Raw genomic sequence first — 26,236 nt, forward strand, 5'->3', positions numbered from 1 at the left:
TAGGTAACCGTGGTATGCAGTAGGTGCATCACAGGATACAGTTTCTCCGAGTCTTCTCAGAGCGAAGACAAACTCTATTTCACCTGCCCTTATATCACATTGAGTTTATCACTTACAGTTGCCAAATCACATATTATAGATTAAACTTTTACTATGGAATTAGGAGGCAAAACAAGAGAACAGAGGTATCAGAGAATAAAAGGTGTAAGCGCTGGCTGATCCTGTTGGCCTCATGACTCGCGCGATTTATAACCTAGGTCCTTAAGAGTCATTAAGAGAAAAATTTACAGAAATAAACATTTTGACTGTTGCTTCTCAATACATTTTCGATGTTTTGTATGTTCATAAGCACATTGAGGAATTTTCTAGTAACTGTGACATTCATAATATTAACACGAGGAACAAACATAAACTTGTTATGCCTACTACTCGGTTGGGTCGAGTAAGTAAGTCTTTTGTTGGGCGATGTATATGCTTCTACAATATGATCCCAGAAAATGTACAAAACAAATGTGTTACGAAATTCAAAAGAATTGTTAAAAAACGTTTGTGTGGGAAAGGTTATTATAGCATAAACGATTTTCATAATGACACCACGGACTGGGAATAAAGCGAACACCCTCAGGCTCTTTAATTATAAATGTTTATTGTACGATATTACATTGTAATCCATATTTTATATTTAAAAAAAAAGCCCGCTGAGTTTCTTGCGCCCATTTTTCTCAGGTCTGAGGCAGTCTCTTTTGAATGGGTGGTAGATTTTGACGTTCAATAAGTGATTTTAAATCCTATTTTGAATAGAAATATTTGAATTTGAATTTGATACCGACCAGAAAACAGCTCTTCATGATGTTTATGGCACAGTCTGTGTGGAAGAAAAGTCTTTGTAAACCCGCACTTTTTAAGAACGACACATCCAGCTAATGCATGTCAAATCAAATTAAAATAAAAGTCCCAAACTTTTAAGCCATCTTAGATATATCTACTTAGTTATTATAGTTGGTGACGTGAGCTCACATTGCGCAGCACGCGGCAATTGGTGATGGCAGTAGGGTCCCTCGGGTAGGTAGTAGGTACTTTACTATAATATATTTTTTGCCTTGGGTCACTTATTATTGTGGTGATAGAGTTATCAAAATAACGCCATCCCTATTTACTTAACAGCTTGCCCGACTAGAAATTATCCAAATAAAAAAAAACTTAAAAATACTTAAGTTAAAAAATATCTTTTGAGAAGTATTCATTACTAGTCAAAGCTTCTAGACGGTTTTGATGGACAATGTATATTTAATAAATGTGTAATTTAATGGCATTACTCTTGATTCCAATCGAGAATGGGGCCCACATATTGAAGTATTGGCTAATAGACTTAGTTATTGCAGCATACGCGGTTATAAAGATTAGACAATTAATTGACATAGATACGGCGCGACCAGTTAAGATACTTTAGTTACTTTCATAGGATTAGCGTAGAGTAGGGATAAAAATGAATACTTATATATTAGGTATGTCCTATCCTATGGTATATATTATGGGGCAGTGTGAGCGATATTAATACCATCTTTGTGCTGCAGAAGAGCTCTATTCGCGCTGTTTATAACCTGGTTATTAAACATTAATTATGAGAAAAATTTAAAAGAAATAAACTTTTGACTGTTGCATCTCAATATGATATATTCTTGATAATGTTATGTATGTACATATACATATAGATTTTTCTAGAAACTGCCATAACCAACAAGTTAACACCAGGAACAATCGTAAACTTGTTATGCCTAGCCTAGTCGAGTTAACAAGTCTCTTGTGGAGCGATTTACATGCTTTTACAAGGTCCCAGAAAATGTTCAAAACAAATGTGTTGCGATATTCAAAAGAATTATTAAAAGACGTTTTTGTGATAAAGGTTTATACCTACTATGATTGGGAATGGAGCGGCCGCAGGTAACTTATTTAAATTGTAAACTTGATTGAATCGAAATATTATAAAAAATCGACATAATATCGGAATTTTAGGTCTCGTAATCTCGAGCGATTGCCAATTCCATGTTAGTCTGAAAGACAAAGCCAAATTGGCTTGCAAGTAACTGGGGCTCTAAGGCAGGAGGAGCGCGGCACTACTTCAAGCCAGATCAGCTCAAACCATCCGAGCGCGACCAGCACAGAACTGCTGGAGTTGTCAACGATCCAGTGCTCTGTGAACGGCTCGCTTCATTGTGTGTCTATTGCCGTATTGAACACGGGACTGTTTAGGAAAGGTGTTCAAATTAATTCCTGTTACTGAGCCCACTTTCATACGACGCTCCACTAACTTCGTTTTCTTTCTCCTCTTATCTTTTTTCTAGTCATCTGGATGACGACCCTTCACAGTTCGATTTTTATGAAACTTTCTTCCGAGTAGGCGTCACCTTTAACTCTACTGTCGAATGAAAGAAAAAGCAAGAGGACAAAAAGGGTTGAACACCTTCGTAAGAGGCCGGCCGGCGGTGCAGGAGAGAGCGGACGGAAGTGATCACTTAACATCAGGTGGCTCGGACGTTCGTTTATCCTCCTCTTCCGTAATCTTACATTAGTTCCATTGGACTTGGACTTTGAAAAACAATACAGACCTAGATATTATGCCTGTCGTTTAAAAAGGTAAAAGTTATGTCGCAGGTACGTACCTACCTATACCGGCCACATAGATAATATTATATTACTATATGACCTAACAGACCTACACATCAGAATAAATCATTGTTCGACAGTCAGAGACAATTTGAAGGTGAATAGGCCCCGCGGTCGGAGCTAGTACAGCGCGGGAACGGTGTTTCTAATATCGAGAGCAACTCACGGTCAACGATATGAAGCAGGGTGTGGAGGCCGCGGGGACGGTCGGCGGGTCCGTCCCGCGGGCGGTGCTCCTGTGAGGTGATCACCCACTCGCTGTCACTCGCGACACTAGTTCACTGGGACGAGGGCGGCTCGGCCCCTGGCACTATTAGGACGCAGACGGCGACGCTCGGAGCGCTCGGTACTCGCCACAACTCGACAGTGACCCGTGGTGCTCGAGCGACACGCCACGCGGGACTGGCGCCCGGCGGCCGGCGGCCAGTACCGCCCCCACCCGGCCCCACGCGGGGCGGGGCCGGCGGCAGGCCGTCCCCCGCCCCCACGTCACCACGGCCCCTCCCCTGAGACGCCCGCGACCCCGTTGGCCGCCGCTGACTCTACTTTGGGCCAACTACTAAATAATAATCTACTTTATTGAATTATTTATTTCCGAATCCACCCGATTGCAGCTCTAGTTATAGGTATCATTTTATTTATTACATACATATTAAATATATAGATAGGTACCTACACTGTACAATATACTTAATTAATTATAGGTTACTTATATTTTTTGCTATAGACATCACATTTATTATATTTAAACAATATTTAACGTAGGTATTTTTATATAAAAAATGACAAACGAGTTATTGTTTAAATAATCTTTTCATTTTTAAATTCTGTTATTTAGCGGTTTGATGCTGGCTTTCAATCCGCTATCCAGGCAGATGCTGAAAGTCAGCGCTGCAGCCAGTACCTAGGTTCTGGAAACTGGTTTTCCATCACAAGCTGAACATCGGCCTTTCTTGTGCCCCACATCCTGTTTAGTTAAGTTAGGATTATGAATAGGTACCTACCTAAGTCTACTAATAGCTAACTACTTATTTAGATTTAGATTTAGAATTTTTCGAGTGTAGCAGGGAATAAAATTTTCTTATTCTTGAAAACATTAAGTAGGAGACTGGAGAAGCCACAAAAAGACAGACGCCTCCATTATCATGATAAGGGATGCTGTAAAATGTAAATAAAACCACAATTTAGTTTAATCAATGGAACTTGCTTTTATTTTGTAACTACCTGGTTAAGGTTGCCAGTATTGACCCAAACTACTGACTCCAAAAAAATCATCGAAAAACTCTACAAATTTATAGTTAAGTAAGTAGTTAATATTATGTAGATACTTATCTAATGACTTTTCCCCACGAAACGTTGAATATGACCATTTATATACTAGCAGAAATATATTTACTTGTAAGTAGAATAATTATTAGGAACGTTTCTATGTTTCTTTGAAAACTTTTTTCTAGAAACTGTGACATTCATAATGTTAACACGAGGAACAAACATAAGCTTGTTATGCTTACTACTCGGTTGGGTCGAGTTAGTAAGTCTTTTGTTGGACGATGTATATGTACTTATACGAAATTTAAAAGAATTGTTAAAAAACGTTTGTGTGGGAAAGGTTACTATAGCATAAACGATTTTCTTAATGACACCACAGACTGGGAATAAAGCTAACACCCTCAGGCTCTTTAATTATAAATGTTTATTGTACGATATTACATTGTAATTCAAATTTTATGTCTGAGGAGTCTCTTTTGAATGGATGGTAGTTTTTGACGTTCAATAAGTGAATTTGAATCCTATTTTGAATAAAAATATTTGAATTCGAATTTGAATGGACCACTTGTATCCCAAGTAGGGGAGCGGGGGGTTGTTACGTTGTTACAATTTTTAGATAGTTGTTAATATGACAAAAGCTATCAAATAAATTATACATTTGATTACTTGTAATGTTATTATGTCTATTTAGCTATTAAAATATGACTGATTGAAAATTATTAAAATTTATGTATTTTTTTCACAATCGACAATTTAACTAAACAAATACTTAGATTGTAACATCTTACCCCGGAATTGGGTCTAGTTGTTACATCATCGGGGCACGATGTTACGGTAGATGAGTAAACAAAATCATCAGTGATACATTTTTTTTTTATTAGTATTTCAAAACGATATAAACAATAGAGATCACATTATACAGTCTTCTAACATTTATGAGTAATTATAATATCTATTATGGTAATCATTTAAGTTTTTTTTTTGTAGAAAATCACTTTGGCAGGAACATTTTTAAATCTTATATAAAAATTCTACTTCTGTCATCCATCCCGAAGAATTGCCCGCTCCAATCGCATCTACTGGTCCAGTACGAAGAAAAAGATCCGTGTAGGTATCTCATTCTGGGAAGCACGAAAATTGGCGGAACTGAATTCCCAGCAGCATTTATGGCACATGCAAGAGTAATAAGTGTCCCTCTTTCGGCAGATATGATCGCACCGACCTGTTTTGACTCCGGGCAGCAACTATTTTCTTAGGCTTCTGTGCCGTCGTGACACCTGTTTCGTCAACGTTCCATATTCTTGAAGCAGTGAAATCATATTTTTTGAGCAAGCCTTGCGGTTTGTCAAAAAATATTTAATGTTGGTTTTGTTGAACGATGTTGCTCTACTCAAAGATGTAGCTTCTGGTGTTCGTAGAGGTAGTTGAGGATTTCTATCCATAAAACTTCTAAACCAGTCCGGCCCAGCCGTATTATTTTTATGCCAGCTGGGGGAAATATTTTTTAAGTCGAGATTTAGAGCACATTGATAAGCTAGTTTGCGTACTTCTGTTGGTAGTAAACCAAAATATATTTCTGAACTTTTGAGTAGATAAGAAGCTAATTTATGTTCTGTTTCTTCTGAGAATACCATACTAGGTTTAAAGTTACGAAAAGAACGTGACGAAATTTCTTGTAAAAAGTCCTTATACCTACTTGTTTTGTTAACGCCATGTAAATGTACGTATCTAGGTAGGTTCTTTTGATCAGCCTAGCGATACTCTCTAAGAAAAAAGCGATTCACTCGATTGTATGAAACTTGTAGTCATTGACAGGTGACGCCTATAATCTTGTAAAAAATGGAGATAGCCGAAATACACATCATTATAAGCAACTGTTCGCTTTCAAACTTAGACGGATTATGCTTCATCGCCAATCGCCTGTACTTACTAATTTCAAACTTATGTCACGTTTCAATCTAAACTAAATTTCAATGTTTAAGGTAGTCCCGCCTCTAATTACGTAGTATTTACATCCTCTTTGCTTTTAATAACCACGCGACGTGCAACTCGATTACCAAATACCTATTCCTACCTAATAGCGGCTCGTGGGGCACGCAACAAATTAACATTTGATCAGTTCCACGCTAGGTAGCTACTAGCAGCTATAGGACTCAGATAAACGGTCGGCCTATAGTATAAGCAATGCCGATAGTTGCAAATAGATCGTACAGATGGCGTTATAATTGAATCGACGCACATGAAACATCCAATAGGTGGCACTGATTCTCAAAACAAACAACGATAAGTAATTTGAAATTAAATCCTACCACTTAATACTAAACTTAAATGTTAGTTCTTCACGCAAGGACGCGGCGACTTATACATGAAAATTTAACATTTATAAATCAAAAAGAAAATATTAGAATAATAATAAAATATATCAACGTGCAATAAGAATTATATCTAATAAAATAAAATAATATTATAATTAAAGTCAATGTTAAACTAACATTGATCTAAATAAAATTAATAAAATTATAATTACATAACAAAAATTATAGAATTTATGTCAAATTATTGAAAGTAAATTATTTCTATTATTTAGTTGTAGTCGCCTCCTAGGCGTAGGCCTCCCCCATTCGTTTTCACCCCCCTCTATCTCTGGCTTTAGTCATCCAGTGCGATCCCAGTCTCCTCTGGCAAAGATTGCAAACTACCCAATGTACACATCATCCGATGAAATATATTTATTTATCTTAGCTTTTGTAGTATTCCAGATCCAGTCTTTTTTGAGTTTACATAGTTCCAAAAATACTTTGGATTACATTTGATTTTATCCTCAATTACTCTCCATGTGCTGTGCGTTCTAAGAAGAGAAAATATGTTACAATTCAATTTGTTACCATACTGTTTCTATGTTGAGTGATAGGTATTTACGTTTTTCACTAAACAATTTCATGATAGGTCGAGTAACCCAAGGAGCATAAAATCAGAAGGCGATACATTTCTAAGTGGGACATATCGTTTAATTAAATTATTTAAAATAGTCTAAAAGAAATTTTCAAGCTCTTCAAAGTCATTTTTGTTCAAATTTTGTTCAAGTTTGCTAAACTCCACCATCCAGATTATTTTGCTTAGTTCTAAATTAATAGTATCATAATCCGCCATGTGGAATAGCGGCTTCCGGGATTTTTCTTTATATTTATAAACTGTTTGTATTCAGCATTTACGAGACATACTCGTATTATGTCAAGTGCTGGATGATGCGAATCCTCGGGAGAAAGCGGTTATTGCACATCCGATCCAGATGCGAGCTGCCGCGTAACTCAGTCGCTTTAATTTGTAATTTTGTAAAGCAGTAATTGTAATTTACGCGATTGGCGGCATCGGCATGGAGTTCAGATCGGTGAGCTTAGTTTACATGCTACAGTACACTACTGGCAGCGTCCATTCGAGAGTATCTCCAAGAAGAGAGGAGTCGGAGAGGTGGTGTCGCCTGGCCACCGCGGTCTACCGACCTCACGCTACTCAACTTTTAATCTTTGGAGACAAGTAAAAAAGGATAAAGTAGATATAATGAATTAAGTATTTCATAATAAAAAATTTTCGTTGATTTTCGCGTCCGCCCGCCGCCCGCGCGCCCGTCGCAGGTAGCATAAATGAAATGGGTGTGTGGGCGGTGAAAAATGAAAATGGCCGCAGTCAGAGGTGTCCAAACTTTTATAATTGGGTACGTTATTACTCTTTTTTTAAAATGTGATTATGTCCTTCTATTGGATATTTATATGTACTCATTAATTAATACCAATATATGCCTTAAGATATAGTACGGGTTTTTTTAACACCCAGTATGTACGGCCGCGGGTGCGGCTAGCGGCGAAGTGACGACACGCAGCGCGGCCGCATCGCAAGAACGTGGCACACTCAGGGAATACTAAACCATAGCTCGTCGGCAGCTGCATCAGGCGAACCACATTTTTGAATCACTTGTCCACCCATTTATATTCAATCATGTTAAAGAACTCCTAAACCGTAGGGGTAAACAACATGGTTTTATGCCTAAAAAGTCTAGTCTATACCAATTTGATCAATAAGGTTTCGAATCTTATTGATTCGATTGACAAAAACTTCAAGTAGATGTAATTTATACTGACTTCGCTAAGGCATTCGATAGGGTGGACCATGAGGTACTTGTCAAAAAACTCTAATATTTTAGCAATTCTGTCACAGTTTTAAGCTGGTGCAAATCCGATCTTTCTAACCGAAATACCAGTAGTGATGGCGAGTGTTCAGACTCTTTCAATGCTGTCTCCGGTGTTCCGCAGGGCTCTAATTTTGGACCTTTCTTCTTTTTAACTTCCCACTAAGAAAATTCGGGAAGTTTTTGGTTTTACTCCGTTTTCGGAACATCGAGTTTTCATCAGATCTCGACGTTTAAAGGTCCTAGGAAGTTTCCCTGACTATTACCGCGATGGTGTCAACAAAATATGCAGTTTTGGAAACTGTGATTTAAGTATTTTTAGAAAATAACTTTTAAATTCCTGTTGAAAAAATTGAAGATTTTCAAAACTTGAAATTATTGATTTTACCCCGTTATTCAAAAATCGAGCTTTCATCAAATATCGACGTTTCAACTAGGAAGCGTTCTGACGATTTTTAAGAAGATATCTTTATGTCTGACTGCGTGTGGGTGTGTGTGTATTGCCATTCGAAAGGGCTTGACCAAACTGACACTTAAAATACAATTTGGATCGGTAGATTTTGAAAAATTTAAAATCTACGAAAATAAAAAATCCTATATGTTATTTTTTTTCGGAATAGCTTTTATACGGCTTCACTGATCGACAAAAAACTGCATGAAAAGCGGTTTATTCAATCAAAAGAAATAGCGGTTTAAAAATTTATAAAACCGGGTTTTATTTAACTTTTATCAGACTTTTGAGCTCCAAGAGGTAAAAACATAGAACAGCTAACACTTTGAGCTCGGAGAGTTTAAAATCGTCATAAGTACAATTTGAAGCGTTTAGGTATGGAATTAGTGGGGAGTTGCAGGGATGGCCTTTAGGGTCTACCGTTTTCCTAATTTTTTTCAGAAATATTAATGCTTATTTTTATGATACTTATGTAGTTTTTAGTCACTTTATATACAATGCCTTTGCAAAAATTTTCCCAAATGGGCTTTTTAGGCAATGTGTACCTACGTCCTGAAAACACCATGTAAGTAAGCTCATTCCATAGTTTGGTCGTATGTGGAAAAAATTCCATGAAAACCGCACTGTAGAAGAACACGGTAGACGACACATAATCATGTGACGTCTCTATGCAACGCAAAGTAGTCTAGTCGTTCGCAGGGCACTGCATCTCTGACACTTGAAGCAGCTCTGTGATACACGCGATCCAATGGTTCGACTTGATACTGGAATGTGCCAGATTACAGATGACAGCAATTCTTCTGCTTCCCCTTTTATTCGAAGCCAGATTGGCTTTGCCTTCCAGATGAGCGTGGGATTGGCAATCGCTTCTGATACTAGGCGAGGCATTGGGAGCATTAAGGAGTGTTTTCGATGAACGGTGATACGACAAACGGGGTATTTAGTGGTTACCGAGCAAGTTTTAAGTCTTCTGGGGGTTCAGTTGAACAAGAAGGCTGACTTGCATCATGACATGTAGGAAGTACGCCTTTGGATTGCCGGGTGTCGGAATAAAAGGGGTTGCACCGGCGTCAAGTCAGGGGCACACGTTCTGAGCACGAAAGGAGCAATCATCCGGCTCACTCAACTTCTTTACGTCCAATGAAAACAGCTCGCCGAACTGTTTTCTCTCTGCATTGTACTTCCGGCATAGAGCTCTGACATGGAGGTATCGGTGGCGGTGCCTTTCCATTGTCGTTAAGATTCGGGTTGGAGACAGAAAGAGTGCCCTGAAGAGAGGCCCTTCTCTTTTGGCGTAATATGGACCAGTGTCATTCCTCACGTGCTGCGGCGGCAAGAGCAGCTTTCGACAACGCTCACAACGTTTTCACGCGGTAGATACTTTGAAAGCTGTTCCTCTCAGACTGTCCGTCACAGGACTACCCCCATTTCATGATTTTTATACAATTAAACAACGCCGCAGCCTAAGCCAGTACACGATGTCAGATAGAACATTTATTGAATTAGGTGGACCGTGGTGGAACCATGTGTGCAGAAGAAACAGCGTGGGGGATAGCACACAGCCTTGGGGCACTCCAGCGTCCGCGGGCTTCGGGTTCGAGCAATAACCGTCGAAAGCGACCTGTATGCTGCGCCCAGTGAGGAAGCTGGAGGTCTACTTGCATAAGCTCTAGGGAAGCCCAAATGATGGAAGTTTTGAGAGGAGCGCCTTGCGTCATACACGATCAAAGGCCTTCGCTATATCCAGGCTAACTGCTAGGCCTTCACCCTTGCTTTCGATAGCCGCCGCCCATTTATGTGTTAGGTATACCAGAAGATCGCCTGCCGACCGACCATGGCAAAAGCCGTACTGTCGGTCGTTGATCAACTGGTGACCTTCTAGATATACCAAGAGCTGGCGGTTACTTATGCTCTCCATAATTTTGGAGAGCAGGTAATAGCAATAGACTTTTAGTTTGCCGGATCCGAACTGTTTCCTTTTTTTGAATCGGATGGACAAGGGTTGACTTCCACGAGTCAGGGAGTACGCCTTTTGAATAAGAATGCCGGAATAAACGCGTTAGCACCGGCGTCAACTATTACTTGCCATGTTTTCACTTTCAAAAAAGCCCGAGAACGTAACATTGTGGACTGATGAATAGCTTGCGAGCAACCAGGAATGTCAGTGTTAGGCCCTGTTCCCACTATGCCGGACCGGTAGATCTGACGGAAACGAGACAGAATGTTCACATTACACCGTATCCCGGATCTTCTTCGGTCTTATCCCACAGAACAGGTCTCTCTTGGACAAGCGTAATTAACGTTTCTGCTTGAATGTCCAAGCTACACGTCTACTTTTATCAGAAAATGAGAGCCGAATCACGTGATGGGAGCACGGCGCGGCGAGCGGGGGTCAGATACCGCCGCAAATTCGTTCACATTACTCCGGTCCGGTGGTTTAACCGGCACTTCCCAGTGACAAAACGCTCGGTAAAAATGCCGGGCTCGGTATTTTTTTCGGTTCTGGCATAATGTGAACAGCTTCACATATATTCTTTAGCCATTAGCACTTCCGGCAGTTTTACCGAGCCTTTAAATCTGCCGGTCCGGCACAGTGGGAACCCGGCCTTAGGGAAATGAAAAAATGACTCGTACAATAATATATCGTATCGTTTATTGGAATCGTAAAGTTGTATATACAGTGTGCGTCACACGGCGAGTGCGGTGCGGTGCGGTGCGGCGTGCGGCCCCGCGTGCGGCAGCTCGGGCTCGTCCAGGTCGAGCGCGGCGTCGATCATGGTCGTGTCGTGGAGCAGCCGCAGGCGCGACGCACTCAGCCCCGCGACCCCCGCCGCCCCCGCGGCAACCCCTGCCGCAACCCCCGCCGCAGCCCCCGCCGCACCGCCTCCGATGCATATCTCTGAACGAGGAAAACACATATTATATCTTAATATATATAAATCTCGTGTCACAATGTTTGTCCTCAATGGACTCCTAAACTAATGAACGGATTTCAATGGGGATTACTTCATGGAGTGCAGTTTAGTCCAACTTAAGAGATAGGATAGTTTTTATTTCGATTTGGGACCCATAATTATTTTTATTTCCAATATTTGTTTTATTTGGACATATTTTCTGTGAGAGTATTTTTGACGCGCGGCTTGACAGTTCTGCTGTGAAACAATTTCATTATAACAACAAGGAACATATTATTATGTTACAATGAAAAATTATTGACAAATTCATCAAAAACGGTATTTTATTTATTATGTACAGAACAACGTCTGTCTGGTCAGCTAGTATAATATAAAATACATAATAGCTTTAAGGGTAAATGTATACACTTCTACAATAAAGTCCCAGCCACTGTTCAGGCATTACCTATAAATAAATTTAAATGTTTTATAAAAAAATGGCTCTGTCGTAAATCCTATTACTCCACAGCTGAATATCTAAATGATAGGACAGCCTGGGACTAGATTGTGATTATTTTATAGCGATAGAAATGACTGTACAATATTGTATATTTTTATTGAAAAGAGCGCAATAAAATAATGCTTGAAGAGTTTCTTGCGCCGCTTCTTCTCTCTCAGAGCGCCATTTGTTTCCGAAGCGGTAGTAATATCTAGTAGTATAAGAAATGACATCAAAAAGAATTCTAAAGGAATCAATTTTGAGAAAATAAATGCCTTATATATATATGTATGTATAATCGCTTATAAAACGCTCACAGAATACCTTTATTTTTGTTTTGTTTATCGTGTATGTGGATGATGCAGCTACTGTACTCAATAACTTTTGTATTAATTTACATTTACTTTTTTCACTTATTTGTGTAAGACATTGACTATTTGACGTTTGAGTGTGTCTGTTGCATCATTTTACATTTTACATTTTAAATACTATATTGTGATTTGTAAATCGATGTACTTAAATGTAAATCTTGATATAAAAGAGTGGCAATGACTTTCTTGCTACTTCTTCTCAATAGCTCAATAGGAATAATATTTTATTTTTTTCTAACATTCATAAGTGTCATTTCCGTGACCTACGTGAATAAACTGATTTTGATTTGATTTGATTTATAAATCGTTTGTTTTAAGAGCGAACCAAGTTTAACCAGTGGGAGGCTCCTTTGCACAGGAAGCTGGCTAGATTATGGGTACCACAACGGCGCCTATTTCTACCGTGAAGCAGTAATGGGCAAACATTACTGTGTTTCGGTCAAAAAGGCGCCGTAGCTAATGAAATTACAGATCAAATGAGACTTAACATCTTATGTCTCAAGGTGAAGGCGACGAGCGCAATTGTGCTCAGAATTTTTGGGTTTTTCAAGAATCCTGAGTGGCACGGAATTGTTATAGGTAGGGCGTATAAATTACCATCAGTTGGACGTCCTGCTCGTCTCGTCCCTTATTTTCATAAAAAAAAGAACCAATTTTGGTTTTATTTTGATAACAACACTGCGTTGCTGCGGCCCGGCCTTAAGTATTATGTAGACTGGTTAATAATTTAATAAAGAACATATTGTGAACAAAAGCTTTCGTTTTTTAACTTGATTTTCTATCTTGAATAAATTATTCGAATTTGAAATTTACGGCGTGGGGCGGGTCTATCCCTTCCCTACAATATGGTCGAGGGAGGCGATGGCTGGTCCATTCGTCGTGCTCGTGATCGGGCGCTGCTTGTGGTGGCTGGATGATCTTGTTACTGGGAGTTTGTTTCTTATTTATTATTTCCTTTATTTAATTATGTTAAGTTATTATATATTTTATTTAATAAAATACTCGCATAATGCCTTTATTTATTTACGGTATGTGTGGATTGATCTACTGTACTCAATAACTCTTGTGTTTATAATTATTATATTTACTTTATTTTTGACTTACTCGTGTAAGCCTTTCTGTTTCTGACGTTTGAGTATTTTTGTTGCGTCACATTGCATATATTGTAATTGAAATGATATGTAAATTGCATGAAAGATAAGAACTTGTAAAACCTAATCTGTTTTGTAAAGAGCAACCTTAGAGTTTCTTGCTCATTCTTCTCTGAGGAAGACTGCCTGTATGAAAAAATGACATATTTCAAATGCAATATAATTTAGTTACCTATGAAAAAAAAACATATACTAAAACCTACTCCAAAACAGGCTGCATCTTATGGTATACTTAGTATTATTCCAATCGGTTCAGTAGTTTTCGCAGTATAACCGAAGAAAAAATACAGGCCTGTTTATAGTATGATAAATGATTCATTTATACTAATAATTAGTATAAATGAATAATATAAATACAATATGAATGATATAATAACATTTTCAATGTTAAAAGCGTTTTAAATACCAAATATTTCATAAAAAGTAGTAAAAATATATATTTAATTTGTGCCAAAATTTATGGACAGTGCAGGATTCGAACGCGCGCCTCTCGGGTTACGTCCCAGCGCTCTACCTACTAAGCCAACCGTTCGTGTGTCGTATGATCCTTAAATCTTAGTATGATTGTATGTATTAACATTTAGAGCTTGAATTTATTGTTTTAGGATACTTTGTCAACATGATAGTCGTGATTACTGTCACAATTAGCTATCGCATCCAACAAAACACAATGATTAATTAACTATAACAAATCGACCTGGCACCACGAGCAGTACTAGTTTACAAGTTGACGCATGGACCGGCCATCGTTTCCACCGCACATATTTAAGGGAAAGAAGAAGTACACATATTATAACGAGTCCATATCGAATAGTAAGTAAATTCATCTCTATTGAGTTAGTTGAGCCAGAATATTCCTTAACATTGAGCGGTCAAATTGATCGAACTGATTCGATATTAAATTGTGAATGTCGACGAGATTGGAATGGAGTCTTCTGATGTTAAAAGTCCGTGGGCCAGGTTCGTAGTGTGAGAGATTCAGTTGGCGTGGTGCTCTAGCCTTCTTTAGACCCGGTATCCACCACAGCGGAGAGGAGATGGATTTTGATAACCATGATTTCGTTATTTTCACATCTCCTGTCCGCTTAGCTTCGGTGGAGATAGATCAAGCGGAGAGGAGATGTCTCATTTGTCTATAGAATTTTGCGCAGCGTCGAGGGATCAAGCGGCGCGGCGGAGCGGAGATGCGTGAATGCGGGCACCCGAAAGCATTGTTATAAGCACAGCTCACATCTCCTCTCCGCTTTGGTGGTAATAACCTGACAGCTTCGCGGCCTATCTCCTCTTTAAACATCGATATAGAAGCAGTTGTTGAACACACCCTGCAGCGGCACGGGGTCCAGGTGTAGCGAGCGGTTCAGGTAGGCGTGGCGCACCGCCCCACCTTCAAACAGGTTGCTGTAGCTCCCGTTGAGGCCGCTCCCGACGTCTGTGACCACCACAGGAACTGTCATCAATTATATATTTTTTAATATGTATTTTGGTAACAGCAGCGAGCAGCAGTTGCAGTGACGGCTCGCTGATGAGTACTCATACAAGAGGCTGGGAAAGATTGTCCTTCCATCTATTATCATCACATCATTACTAATAAGACAAGCTCCTGCTTACTATAACTATACCCCAGTGAACGTATATAAAACATGGAAGCATTTCTGAGACTTTAACATATCACAACTAAAACTATCCCGTAGTGGGCAGAGCAAGTCGAACAAGGCATAGACAGTATGGAATTTGCATATTATATGAATTAAATGTAGCTACATACTTGATCGCATTTGCTGACGATACACACAAATTGAACGAAATCGGTGCACTAATAAGGGCAAAATGAAGACTTTTAATTTTGAGCAAATATGAACTGTAGAATTGGGTCACTAGGTCAATGTATCAATGAACTTGAATCTTTGAATATCAAAAAGAGATGTTGCGTTCAGCGCGCTTTATGTTCAAAGTCGCTGGTCGTTCATTGAATAGATTTAATGCAACGTTGTCCTCTGTTTACTTCTTCAGACTCCAGTTTATGCCTATTTTCTTGACCTCAGACAACTGATGGCCATATTATGTGAGTCTTATTGGAGAGGGCATGGTCAAGTGTAGTGATAGTCTTTGATCCCCTCATACATAACGCATACATCGTCTACGCATCTGTCAAATATTGACAATATGTCAAGCGCGCGAACCAATTACCGTAATCATGTCATGTGGAGACAAAGTAACTGACAAAGTTTTTTTTTTATGGAATAGGAGGACAAGCGAGCGTACGGGTCACCTGGTGTTAAGTGATCACCGCCGCCCACATTCTCTTGCAACACCAGAGGAATCACAAGAGCGTTGCCGACCTTTAAGGAAGCTGTACGCGCTATTTTTGAAGGTACCCACGTCGTATCGTCCCGGAAACACCGCACAAGGAAGCTCATTCCACAGCTTTGTAGCACGAGGAAGAAAGCTCATTGAAAACCGCACTGTGGAGGACCGCCACACATCCAGATGGTGGGGATGATAACCTAACCAGTGGCGTGTCGTGCGAAGGTGGAAGTAGCTCATCCTAATATCGACTTAGATTACCAATAACACTCTTCTTTCATGCATTGATAATTTACTGTATTGTGCCCTAATTGCATGAATTTTTGGGGCTAATAATCAACGGCAGATAGTATGACAAGACTGGTTCCAGGCAGGCCCTGTCTCACTCCCCGTGTAGGTATCGATATCGTAAGTACGGACGAGCATTGGCGCACGCGCAGTTTGTTGTCACCTACTTCACAGTTCCAACCGATATTTTAAAAATGAAGAAACATAAATAAAGCAATGCATATTAAAGGTCATTGCGATCAAAATTTGACTTTTTTAAGCTTCTTATGACGCTGTTATAATCTAATTTAAAGTGAAAATTATTATAATGAAATTACCATTCATGATAGCTACTTATTTCCTATAAGTATACCATGTAGGTTTGACTATGTCGTGATCTTCCAACGCATACATTATCTGCAGCTAATGTATATTAGGTTGTTTTATATATGTTATACTAAGGTAGGCACACTTTTAGATAAACAAGTCAACCCTAATGTCGTTAGAAGAGTTAAGAGTCACGCGCTAGAAAGAGAGGCAGCTTGTAGGTGAATAAAAATGTAGGTTAGTAACGCTGTGCGATCTGAATTACACCTTATTGTATGACCGCAAGAGTCCCTATTTCTTTAATTGATTTTGCGGAGTGAGACTACCATACTTGTACTATTATATATTCTTTGTTCCATGTTCTATATGCGTTCAGTGCTATACACAGTATCACTGTCCTGTGGAGTTGTACTAACCGTCGAGCGGGGTACGGAGCGGGGGTAGTGCGGGGGCGGAGTCGAGGGCGCGTACGAAACTCGGCGGCAAGTCCTCGCGGGTGTCGCTCACCACGCCGCGACTACGAAACAATACAATTTATTTGCAAAAAATAGATACAGCTCACATTATTAACTATTGAATAAGGTCTGGTCACGAATTTTTATGTCATTTTTGTTTTGTTGTTATTAGTTTTAAAGTGAAACTTTTATTACATCGTCTGAAACTTTTTCGTCTGTGTGTTGCATGTCGCGTGACTGTCGGGCAGCGCCTATAGTTCGCAGCAGCTTACTGTATAGTGTATAGATAATTACTCATTTAGTTGGAGACTTTTTTGGAGTCTAATTTTATTACTTCCCATTATCATTCCAATTTTCCAAGTCTAAAATTAAGATTGATAAAGCGATTTTTATACCCTTAATGGAATATTATTCCAAAAATTTTTAGTTAAATGTCTATAATGTGAAAAAAAGTTTCACTTTTACAGTTGTTTCATAAAAACACACAATCCTTTTTTTTTGTGATATTATTATTTTAGTATGGTAACCCTTCATATATGTATAACATTTAAGTAGTTTGACAATCCGCTCGACCACCTGGGGTTCTCCGGAAGACCAGCGCTGATCATATCACATGTGGGTATGATCGGTACAATGCTGAGGTGAACTCCATTTCTGCATGTTCATGTAAAATTTATGTAAATTTATAAATAAGTCTAATTGTATACTTTAAGATGCAGAATAATGATTTTTCTTTCTTTCTTTCTAACAACATTTAAATTCAAATTCAAATATTTTTGTTCAAAATTAGATATGAAACACTAATTAACGTCAGAAAACTACCACACATTCGGAAATTTAAGCCTCGGACCTGGCAAGAACGGGTGCAAGAAACTCAGCGGGCTCTCTTTTTTTTATTAAATTTAGATAAAATCGCAACTTTATACTTACACTTTCGCACAATTATAATGTGCCGTGTTAAGGGCTCCTTCATAGATCTTGGTATTTAATTTTACAATAAAGCTTCTTTGACAAATAGCATAATATATTCACGCGTCCCAATATAAGGCGATAAGAATGAACTTATCGGGTATATTGGGACAGCTTCAGATTATCACTGACAGCTAATTACTGACAGTAGAAGGTAGTAATTTGTCTCTATCTGTAGATAGTATATTGAGAACGACCGTTAGCCGAGTAGTAGACATAACAACTAAATTATTATTATATATTAACTTTCGTGAGAGATTGTTAACTTATTTATCAATACGGCTTTACTCGCGATTAACCGGTGTAAAGGTTCTTCGTCAGGGTGAGTGTAGTGGGTTTACGATACCGACGGTACCCATACCGATAAATCGTGACTAAAACCGTATTAATATATAAGTTGACATATTAACAACTTTTTGTTTCTTCGGGGTGTAGACCTTATCATTATCGATGTACGAATATCAAGAATATATCGACAGGCAACATTTAGCATTAATGTTGTTATGTAAGTAAGCAAAAATGAAAAACGTGTACAATCCTGGTGTGATTCTCACGTTACTTTAAAATATTAGCCACTCGTCACACATTACTTGACAGGCACCACATTATTTGAGCCGTCGGTGTGGAGACGATGGATAGTTACCGGTCGATGAGGCTGGGAGCCAGTGGGCCACAGAGCACGTGCCAGCAGTTGGTGCAGGGGTTACCGCGCGAGTACGGGTTCGGGTTGGAGACCCCGCGACGAGACGAGAACGATCCTTTGATCTGCGGACGAACATAGGTTTGTTCAATAAGCATATTTGTTTATTGGTAAAGCGAGTATTTATCAATCGAATATACTGTAGGGTAGGGCGGGGCTTAAAGGTCCGCGGGTAAAAAGGTCCACCACAAATATTTAAAAAACAAGTGAAGTATCATTCTTTCTAACGATAGTGATGGAATGAAGCCGGCGTGGGGGGAAGTAACGCGCCATCGCCGACAGTCGAGCGACGTTGCTTAGCGGAGATACACGGTCGCGTGTCCAAATTTCAGCGTAAGTATTTTTATTCGATATTGAACTTTTTAGTCTGAAGGACTGTTTTTAAGTGAACGATCCCTAAACACAGTTTTAAGATTTACGTTACTTTATTGTTTTTTAAAGTTTGTTGTTATTTTTAAGTAAGATTGACTGTTTTTTTAAATATAAACTCTTGAAATACTCACACGTGGTTGGGGTAAAAAGGACCAACCGGACCTGTTGACCCCACATCATTTACGTATTGGTTATAAAATCATTATTTCAATTTTAGTATGCGGAACTACAGAAGAAAAACAGAACGTGGCACAAAATCTGTAGAATTGATGCAACGTGCAGCAAATATAGTTCTACATAAAAAAAAATCATTGAGGGAGGTGTGTCGTGCTTTTGAATTAAGTAAAACTTCATTATCAAGATTTATTAAACGAATGGAGAATGATCCTGTAAATTTGAGATTTGGCTATGGTGCTCCAAGGAAAATATTAAATAAAGAACAAGAAGACAGTCTAACAAAATACTTGCTCAAACCTGCACAAATTTTCCATGGTATAAGTCCTAAAGAAGTTCGTCGCATGGCTTATGACTGTGCTATTAAATATAAAATAAATATTCCAGACACATGGCATTCACATAAAATGGCTGGGAAGGATTGGATGTCTGCATTTCTTACACGAAATAGCAGCCTCTCTATTAGAAAACCTGAAGCAACAAGCCTAAGCATAGCAACGTCATTTAATAAAAGTAATGTGCAAGAATTTTACACGAAATTAGCAGAAGTTATGGATCGATTTAAATTTACAGCTTCTTCCATATGGAATGCAGATGAAACTGGTGTATCAACTGTCACCAAACCATCAAAAATAATTGCAGCTAAAGGAAAACGAAATGTTGGTTCTGTAACATGAGGTGAACGTGGAACTAATGTTACTCTATTAGTCGCAGTCTCAGCTACAGGTTCATCCATTCCACCGATGTTTATATTTCCTCGCAAAAAGTTTCAAGATCATTTTATTCGAGATGGTCCTACTGATTGCATTGGTGCCGGAAATTCTAGCGGCTGGATTACTAATGATGAGTTTTTTATATTTATCCAGCATTTTATCAAGAAAGTTAGGCCTAGTAAAGAATCGCCGACGTTATTGGTTTTAGACAACCACTCCTCACACTTATCTGTACCCACACTAGATCTAGCTAAAGAAAACGGCGTGGTGATGCTTTCCTTTCCACCACATTGTTCTCACAAGTTACAACCGCTTGACGTGGCAGTATACGGACCTTTTAAAAGATATGTCTTCAGCTCAAGATGCATGGATGAGGAATAATGCTGGAAAGACAATGACCATATATGATATCCCTGGACTTGTCCGAACTGCCTTACCTTTAGCTTTAACACCAAATAACATTATGAGTGGGTTTGAAAAAAGTGGCATATTTCCCTACAACCAAAATAAATTTAATGACAATGATTTTGCACCAAGTTATGTTACGGATCGTCCCTTAATGAATTACACAAATGAGCCACAGCCATCAACATCATCAGATTCTTTTCCATCAATACTGTTGAATACACAGCCTTTGATGTCATCTAATCCGCAGCAACCAACAACACATGACGCAATGATTGACACTGGTGATACATTGGTCGATCCTCAGGAAGTTTTTTCTCCTGAAGTCGTACGGCCGCTACCAAAAGCTGGCCCACGAAAATCAATCGCAAACAGAAAACGCCGCAAAACTGCTATTTTAACAGATACACCTGAAAAAGAAAATCTTCGAAAAGAACAAGACATTGCGAAGAACAAAAAGACCAAAGGTGTAAACAAGAAGGCGAAAGTAAATAAAAAAGTAGAACAGGTTAAAAAAGCAATATTACAAGAAATTCATAGTGATTCTAGCTCTGATGATGAATATTTCTGTTTAATTTGTTGCGAGAACTACAATGACAGCGTTCCAGGCGAAGGTTGGATACAATGTAATCTGTGCAAACGTTGGGCCCACGAAAAATGTATTTCAAACAGAGGTAGTGTTTACTTCGTATGTAATAATTGTGATTCAGGAAATGATGAGTCTGATTAAGATACAAAAAGTATTATCTCCAAAGCAATACCTCTTATACTATTCATAAGAGTTAGAAGATTGTTTTTGTTTAATGCTTAGCATTTTGTTTCCTTTTATAAGAGTTTAAATATTTATGTTTGACATTATTGTAAAGTTTTGTCTGGTTATGGCAGAATGCATAAAGGATAGCATTTATTTGTTTATTTTATATATTTAAACTGAGACTGATTATTAAGTGTTAGGAGAAATTACTAATAAAACCAAATATAAAAAATATTCATGTATTTTTATTTGAATAAGACTAGGTAATTCATTTTAATTACCTATACTTAAATGAAGATAATATGTTTTCTGTTATTATTTTTTAAACAAATATACTTTTAATATACACTTAAATATTGAACCTTTATGCCTCCCCGCTGTCCCGTTTTACCCCTGCTACGGGGCAAAAAGAGACAGATGACAAGGTCTAGATAAACAGTAAAAAGATATACTTCTGTAATGATGAATCAATCGAGAATTGGGCCAAATATAGTTCGATTGTTGTTTGTTTCATATGTGTTTTTTATTTTGATATAGGCGGTTTGGTTTTCACAGTACAATTGCTAATAGTGAAATTGGACCTTTGTGCCCCGCCCTACCTCTTTGGCTACACATTGTTCTTATATACCACACCCCGAGTCGAGCAGAACGTTCAGCTGATGGTAATTGATACGCTCTACTCATTACAACGCCGTGTCGTTCAGGATTCTTGAAAAACCCAAAAAATTTCAGTGGCACTACAATTGCGCCAACTACCTTGACATAAGATGTTAGGTCTCATTTGCCCAGTAATTTCACTAGCTACGGCACTTTTGAGACCGAAGCACAATAATGTTTACATATTACCGCTTTACGGTAAAGATAGACGTTGTTATGTTAGCTATAATCTAGTCGGCTCCTTGTGCAAAAGAGGCTCCCACTGGTAAAATAAAATAGGCTTAAAATAAGTGCACTTGAGTTGTCAGTAGTTCCTTTCTTTTTTTTAATAGGTGTCTGTAGTTTGTGTTGTGTAGTGGCGAAGTGTCAACACTCACGTCCTCGTTGGTGGTCTGGTCCGTGGCGGCCAGGTAGGTGTGGAAGCCGGCCAGCCCCAGCACCGACCACACCGCCAGGAAGCACACGGCCGCCACCAGCGCCGAGGCCGGCGACGCCCGCAGCGCCGCCGCCAGCCCCGCGCCGCGCGACGCCAGCGCCAGGTGCGTGACGGCGCACGCGAACACCCACACGCACAGGAACGACAGCGACACCACGAACAGGTAGAAGTGGCGGTAGTTGCGCTTGCCCACGCAGTTGCCCACCCACGGGCAGTGGTGGTCGAAGCGGTCCACGCAGTTGTCGCACAGCGAGCAGTGCGACGCGCGCGGCGGCCGGAACATCTTGCACGTGAAGCAGTACTTGAGCTTGACGGGCCGCCCGCGCACCAGCACCTCGCGCGCGCGGGGCGGCGGTCGAGCGGCGGGAGGGCCGTCGGCGGCGGTGTGGTCGGCCGTGGCCAGGGCCTCGTGCGGCGGCGCGCGCGGGATGATGCCGGGGTCGGACAGCGCCGTCCGCAGCAGCGCCGCGAGCGTGGTGGCGGCCAGGGCGGCGCCCGCGGCCGGCACGGCGCCCGACACGCGCGCCGCCAGGAAGGGGCAGTCGAAGGCGAAGTGCAGCGCGCACGTGCCGCAGATGAGCGCCAGGGTGAGCAGGAACACGGCGGGCTGCGGCGCCGTCATGAGCCGGCCGCCGCACCAGAAGCGGTTGCGGCCCGCGAACACCTCCCACCTGCGCGTCACGCGCCGGGACCGCATGCCCGCATCACCCGCGCCCGCGCCCGCGCCCGCCCCCGCCCCCGCCCCCGCACCTGACACTCGTTTTCCGCCTCTTGAAATCTACCAAACAATCATTCAATTGGTAGTGTGTGTATCACCTTTACAATAATAATAATATTGACACACTTTTTACACAAATTATCTTGCCCCAAATTAGACATATTATATAGCCTGTGTTATTTGGGTTGCAAAACAACGATATATTTAATACAATTTACCTACTAAAACATATATAAATACATTTAAACATACACATCAATGACTCGGAAACAAACATCCATATTCATCATATAAATGCTTGCATCTACCGGGTTTCGAACCCGAGACCTCTAGCTTGGTAGGTAGGATCACTAACCACTCCGCTATACAAGTCGTCTATGTTTATACATCTATGCACACACTCATCGCTCCAACTAGTATATATAAATAGTTGCATAATAAAAGGAACTCATTATTATATCTTATCACAGTCAGACTATAATCATTTCAATACCCAAACCTCCAACATAGCATGACAGCCCTGCACAGTTGGTACAAAAATAAAGTATATAAAAATAGATATTAATACAATATGTATAATAAACAAATAAATAAAGTTTAATTTACTATGTAAATTACCAAAATTCTTCACAATATACTTCATTTCAAACCAAAATTAAAAGCAATATAAAATTTAGAAAAGTTCAAAATAAATAATGAAATAAAAGTGAGCAATCAATGTAGTGATGTATACTAACATGTCTAATGATATGTTTACTTTAGTTCTGAATAATTAAAGGAACTGCTATTTGAACTATATGCTTGAATATAACTGTTTGTGTCCTGAATTAAATAAATAAAATGAAATGTCTAGAAATAAATAAAATTCCTAAAATTGTGATGTTTGTGGCTTGGAATGTTTTTCAGGAACTACATCTAATAATACATGACACCCCTCGGCTTGACCAAATAACTAAATGGCTTCACAAAATGAAAGAATCAAAGCAAACACATCTAAGTCAGTCCAAATAACATTTTCCCTGAGAAAAGAGGATTCCCCACCAGCCCATCTTATTTTATTTATTTATTAATTTAATTCAGGAAACAAATAGTCATATTCATTTATAATTACATAGTTTATAATTCAAACAGACCTAGCAGTTCCATTAATTATAAAAAACTGAAGTAAACATATTATTAGATTAATTTTTTGTTGCCAATGAGTAGTATTGCAAATGACAACAGTTTTGAAAACAATGACATACATCATTCAGGTATAACATAAACAGAAATGGACCAAGATGGGATCCTTGAAGAATTCCCTAGGGAATTTCGAGAAAACATGAGATATATCCCTTGAAAGGTTTGACTTTAGTTTCTTATATCTTAGCAGATCACCGTATAAGCCAATCCGCGAAAACTTAAGGGAGTTTCATGGTGTATTTCGTTGAATGCTTTCAAAAAATCTGTGTACACAGCGTCTACTGGACATCTAACAACTGGAGCATTAAGTAAATAATATGTGAAGGTTACAAGATTAGTGTTGACACTACGGCTGCGGAAAAACCTGTGTTGAAACAGAAATATAATATGACTATATACAACATCGATCAGTTGTTGAGTAAAAATTTTTTCAAATATTTTGGTTAATAAAACGGAGTTTTGAAATAGACCAATATTGTTGGATGTCATGCCGGTCTCCACCTTTGAATATCAGGGTAATAAGCGCTTGCTTCCATATATTAGGGAAACACCCAGAGCTAATTGATTTTCGAAATAAAATTGCAAGAAGATTGGATAATTGCTTGACAACATTACACTCAAGCACCAAGATAGAGCAAAATTTTTGGGTCTTCATTTGGATCAAAGATTGACCTGGAATAAACATATCAAAATCAAAAGAGAAGAGTTAAGTTGCTAGGAAGCAATAGTAAATTGTCTATTGAAAATGAATTGCTGATATTATATATAGTCATACTGAAGCCCGTCTGGCACTACCGCATACAACTGTGGGGAAGTACCAGTAAATCCAATATCACCATAATACAAAATATGATACTTGTTTAATGTGCCTTGTTATATAACAATGTCAGAAATCCACTAGCATCTTAAATAATAATTACAAGTTTTGCATAAAAAATCAGTATGGTGAATATGTAATCCAAAATTTAATATAAGCTGTTATGTTATGGAAACTTCTAAACAGTTTTGGCTACAATTAATATACAGACACCACAATATCACACAAAAGTCTGTTTAATTCAGTAGTTTTCTTAATTTCCATTGACTACTTTCAAGTAGTTATTCATCACAGGCACCTCTTTCATCATTCTAATCATTCCATTCCGCACCTCATCCTAATTACAATCTTGCACAGCTGTTGGGACCATGAACCTCTAAAACTTAGTCACTAAATAACTGTATAAAATATGAAAAAATCAAGGAGTGTTTCTTTCAGAAATTTAAGTGACCCGCAGGTTCATTCTCTCCTTTGCTCATTTAAAGATATACATAGGTTAAAGAACCACATGGTACACATCACTATTAGTTAGTACATTATGATTCATTTGAACTTTAATAATATTTACACCTAAGTGAATATAAAACTATCCATTAATCCCAGAACAGGTAGGGTAGAGTTTGATATTCAGATATTTTTATTTAGAGTTGTGACTTACTGTACTTGCTAAGCTGCCTGCGGACTAATAACGATAGCTTCATAAAGACTTTCAATCAAATAGCTATTTAGGAGATAGTGTTGAATCCCTTTTGAAAAGAATATCGCAAATATTTTCCACTGTCACGTAGAGTCTTCCTCACTTACGTCAAGTTTCAATTGCACTGATTCTCTGTTTCGTTAATAATACTTTGAACGATGTATTTAGACTAAAACTATAACAATAAAATATAAATAAGTTTGTAAGATTATCTGAAATCAGAACTTAAAAACTTTCTCTAAAGTGATAAAGTCTAAACTCTATAGATATTTTTTTTTCTTCTTCCCAAAGAGGATGTAGTAAATATTACATATAAAAATATAAAGTTAGTTTAGTAAGAAACGTGCAGTGAGATTTGACATAAGTTTGAAATAGTTCTATAATCTATTCTATTCTTCCTACTGCTATGTATACAACGTCATTGTAATCGTTCAAAGAAATAATAATATACATGCTGTTTGACTATAAAGTACATACACAGATAAAATTACTTAAATTATTAAATAAATGTAATTAATGATATTTACAATATAATCTTGTTTTAATATATTTACACAGAGTATTTACAAAAGTAGTGAAAACTAGGGAGAGGAGACATATTTTAAGAGGTTGGATGGGGAACTTTAGGGGGTATATAATTGTACAAAGAAGATTGTTTTAAAGGACAACGAACAAATGATCCACATTTCCCTCATTAAGACCACAATCACAAAGGGAATGATCTCTAATTCTAAGATTAGCTAGAAAAATTGCAGTGCAGATGTAAGCGGCAATATATTAAAGGTAAGCTTTATTATGTTAGTATCC

At 38.7% G+C, this 26,236-nt stretch overlaps 2 protein-coding genes across 3 annotated transcripts in view; both read right to left on the reverse strand.

Moving 5' to 3' along the window:
- Positions 1 to 3,055, reverse strand: part of LOC126973009 (protein vestigial-like) — a 64,509-nt gene extending 61,454 nt beyond the window's left edge. The window contains exon 1 of the mRNA XM_050820134.1: positions 2,831 to 3,055. The gene's annotated coding sequence lies outside the window, so the exon portion shown is untranslated. The remainder of the gene's footprint in view (positions 1 to 2,830) is intronic.
- Positions 3,056 to 11,198: 8,143 nt separating this feature from the next.
- On the reverse strand, positions 11,199 to 25,724 carry LOC126972980 (palmitoyltransferase ZDHHC18-B). 2 transcript variants are annotated; one of them, XM_050820091.1, is made up of 6 exons: positions 25,391 to 25,724; positions 21,957 to 22,793; positions 18,448 to 18,569; positions 16,797 to 16,897; positions 14,804 to 14,911; positions 11,199 to 11,466 (listed from the first exon to the last, which is right to left on the reverse strand). In XM_050820091.1, exons 2-6 carry the CDS (start codon positions 22,710 to 22,712, stop codon positions 11,255 to 11,257), a joined length of 1,299 nt encoding a protein of 432 aa, XP_050676048.1. In that variant the 5' UTR covers positions 22,713 to 22,793; positions 25,391 to 25,724; the 3' UTR covers positions 11,199 to 11,254. The 2 variants fall into 2 exon arrangements, with proteins under 2 accessions (XP_050676048.1, XP_050676047.1); XM_050820090.1 differs by having other exon boundaries at positions 14,804 to 14,929.
- Between the last annotated feature and the right edge of the window lie 512 nt (positions 25,725 to 26,236).

This window comes from Leptidea sinapis, chromosome 28 (assembly GCF_905404315.1).
Source record: "Leptidea sinapis chromosome 28, ilLepSina1.1, whole genome shotgun sequence".
NCBI lineage: Eukaryota > Metazoa > Arthropoda > Insecta > Lepidoptera > Pieridae > Leptidea > Leptidea sinapis.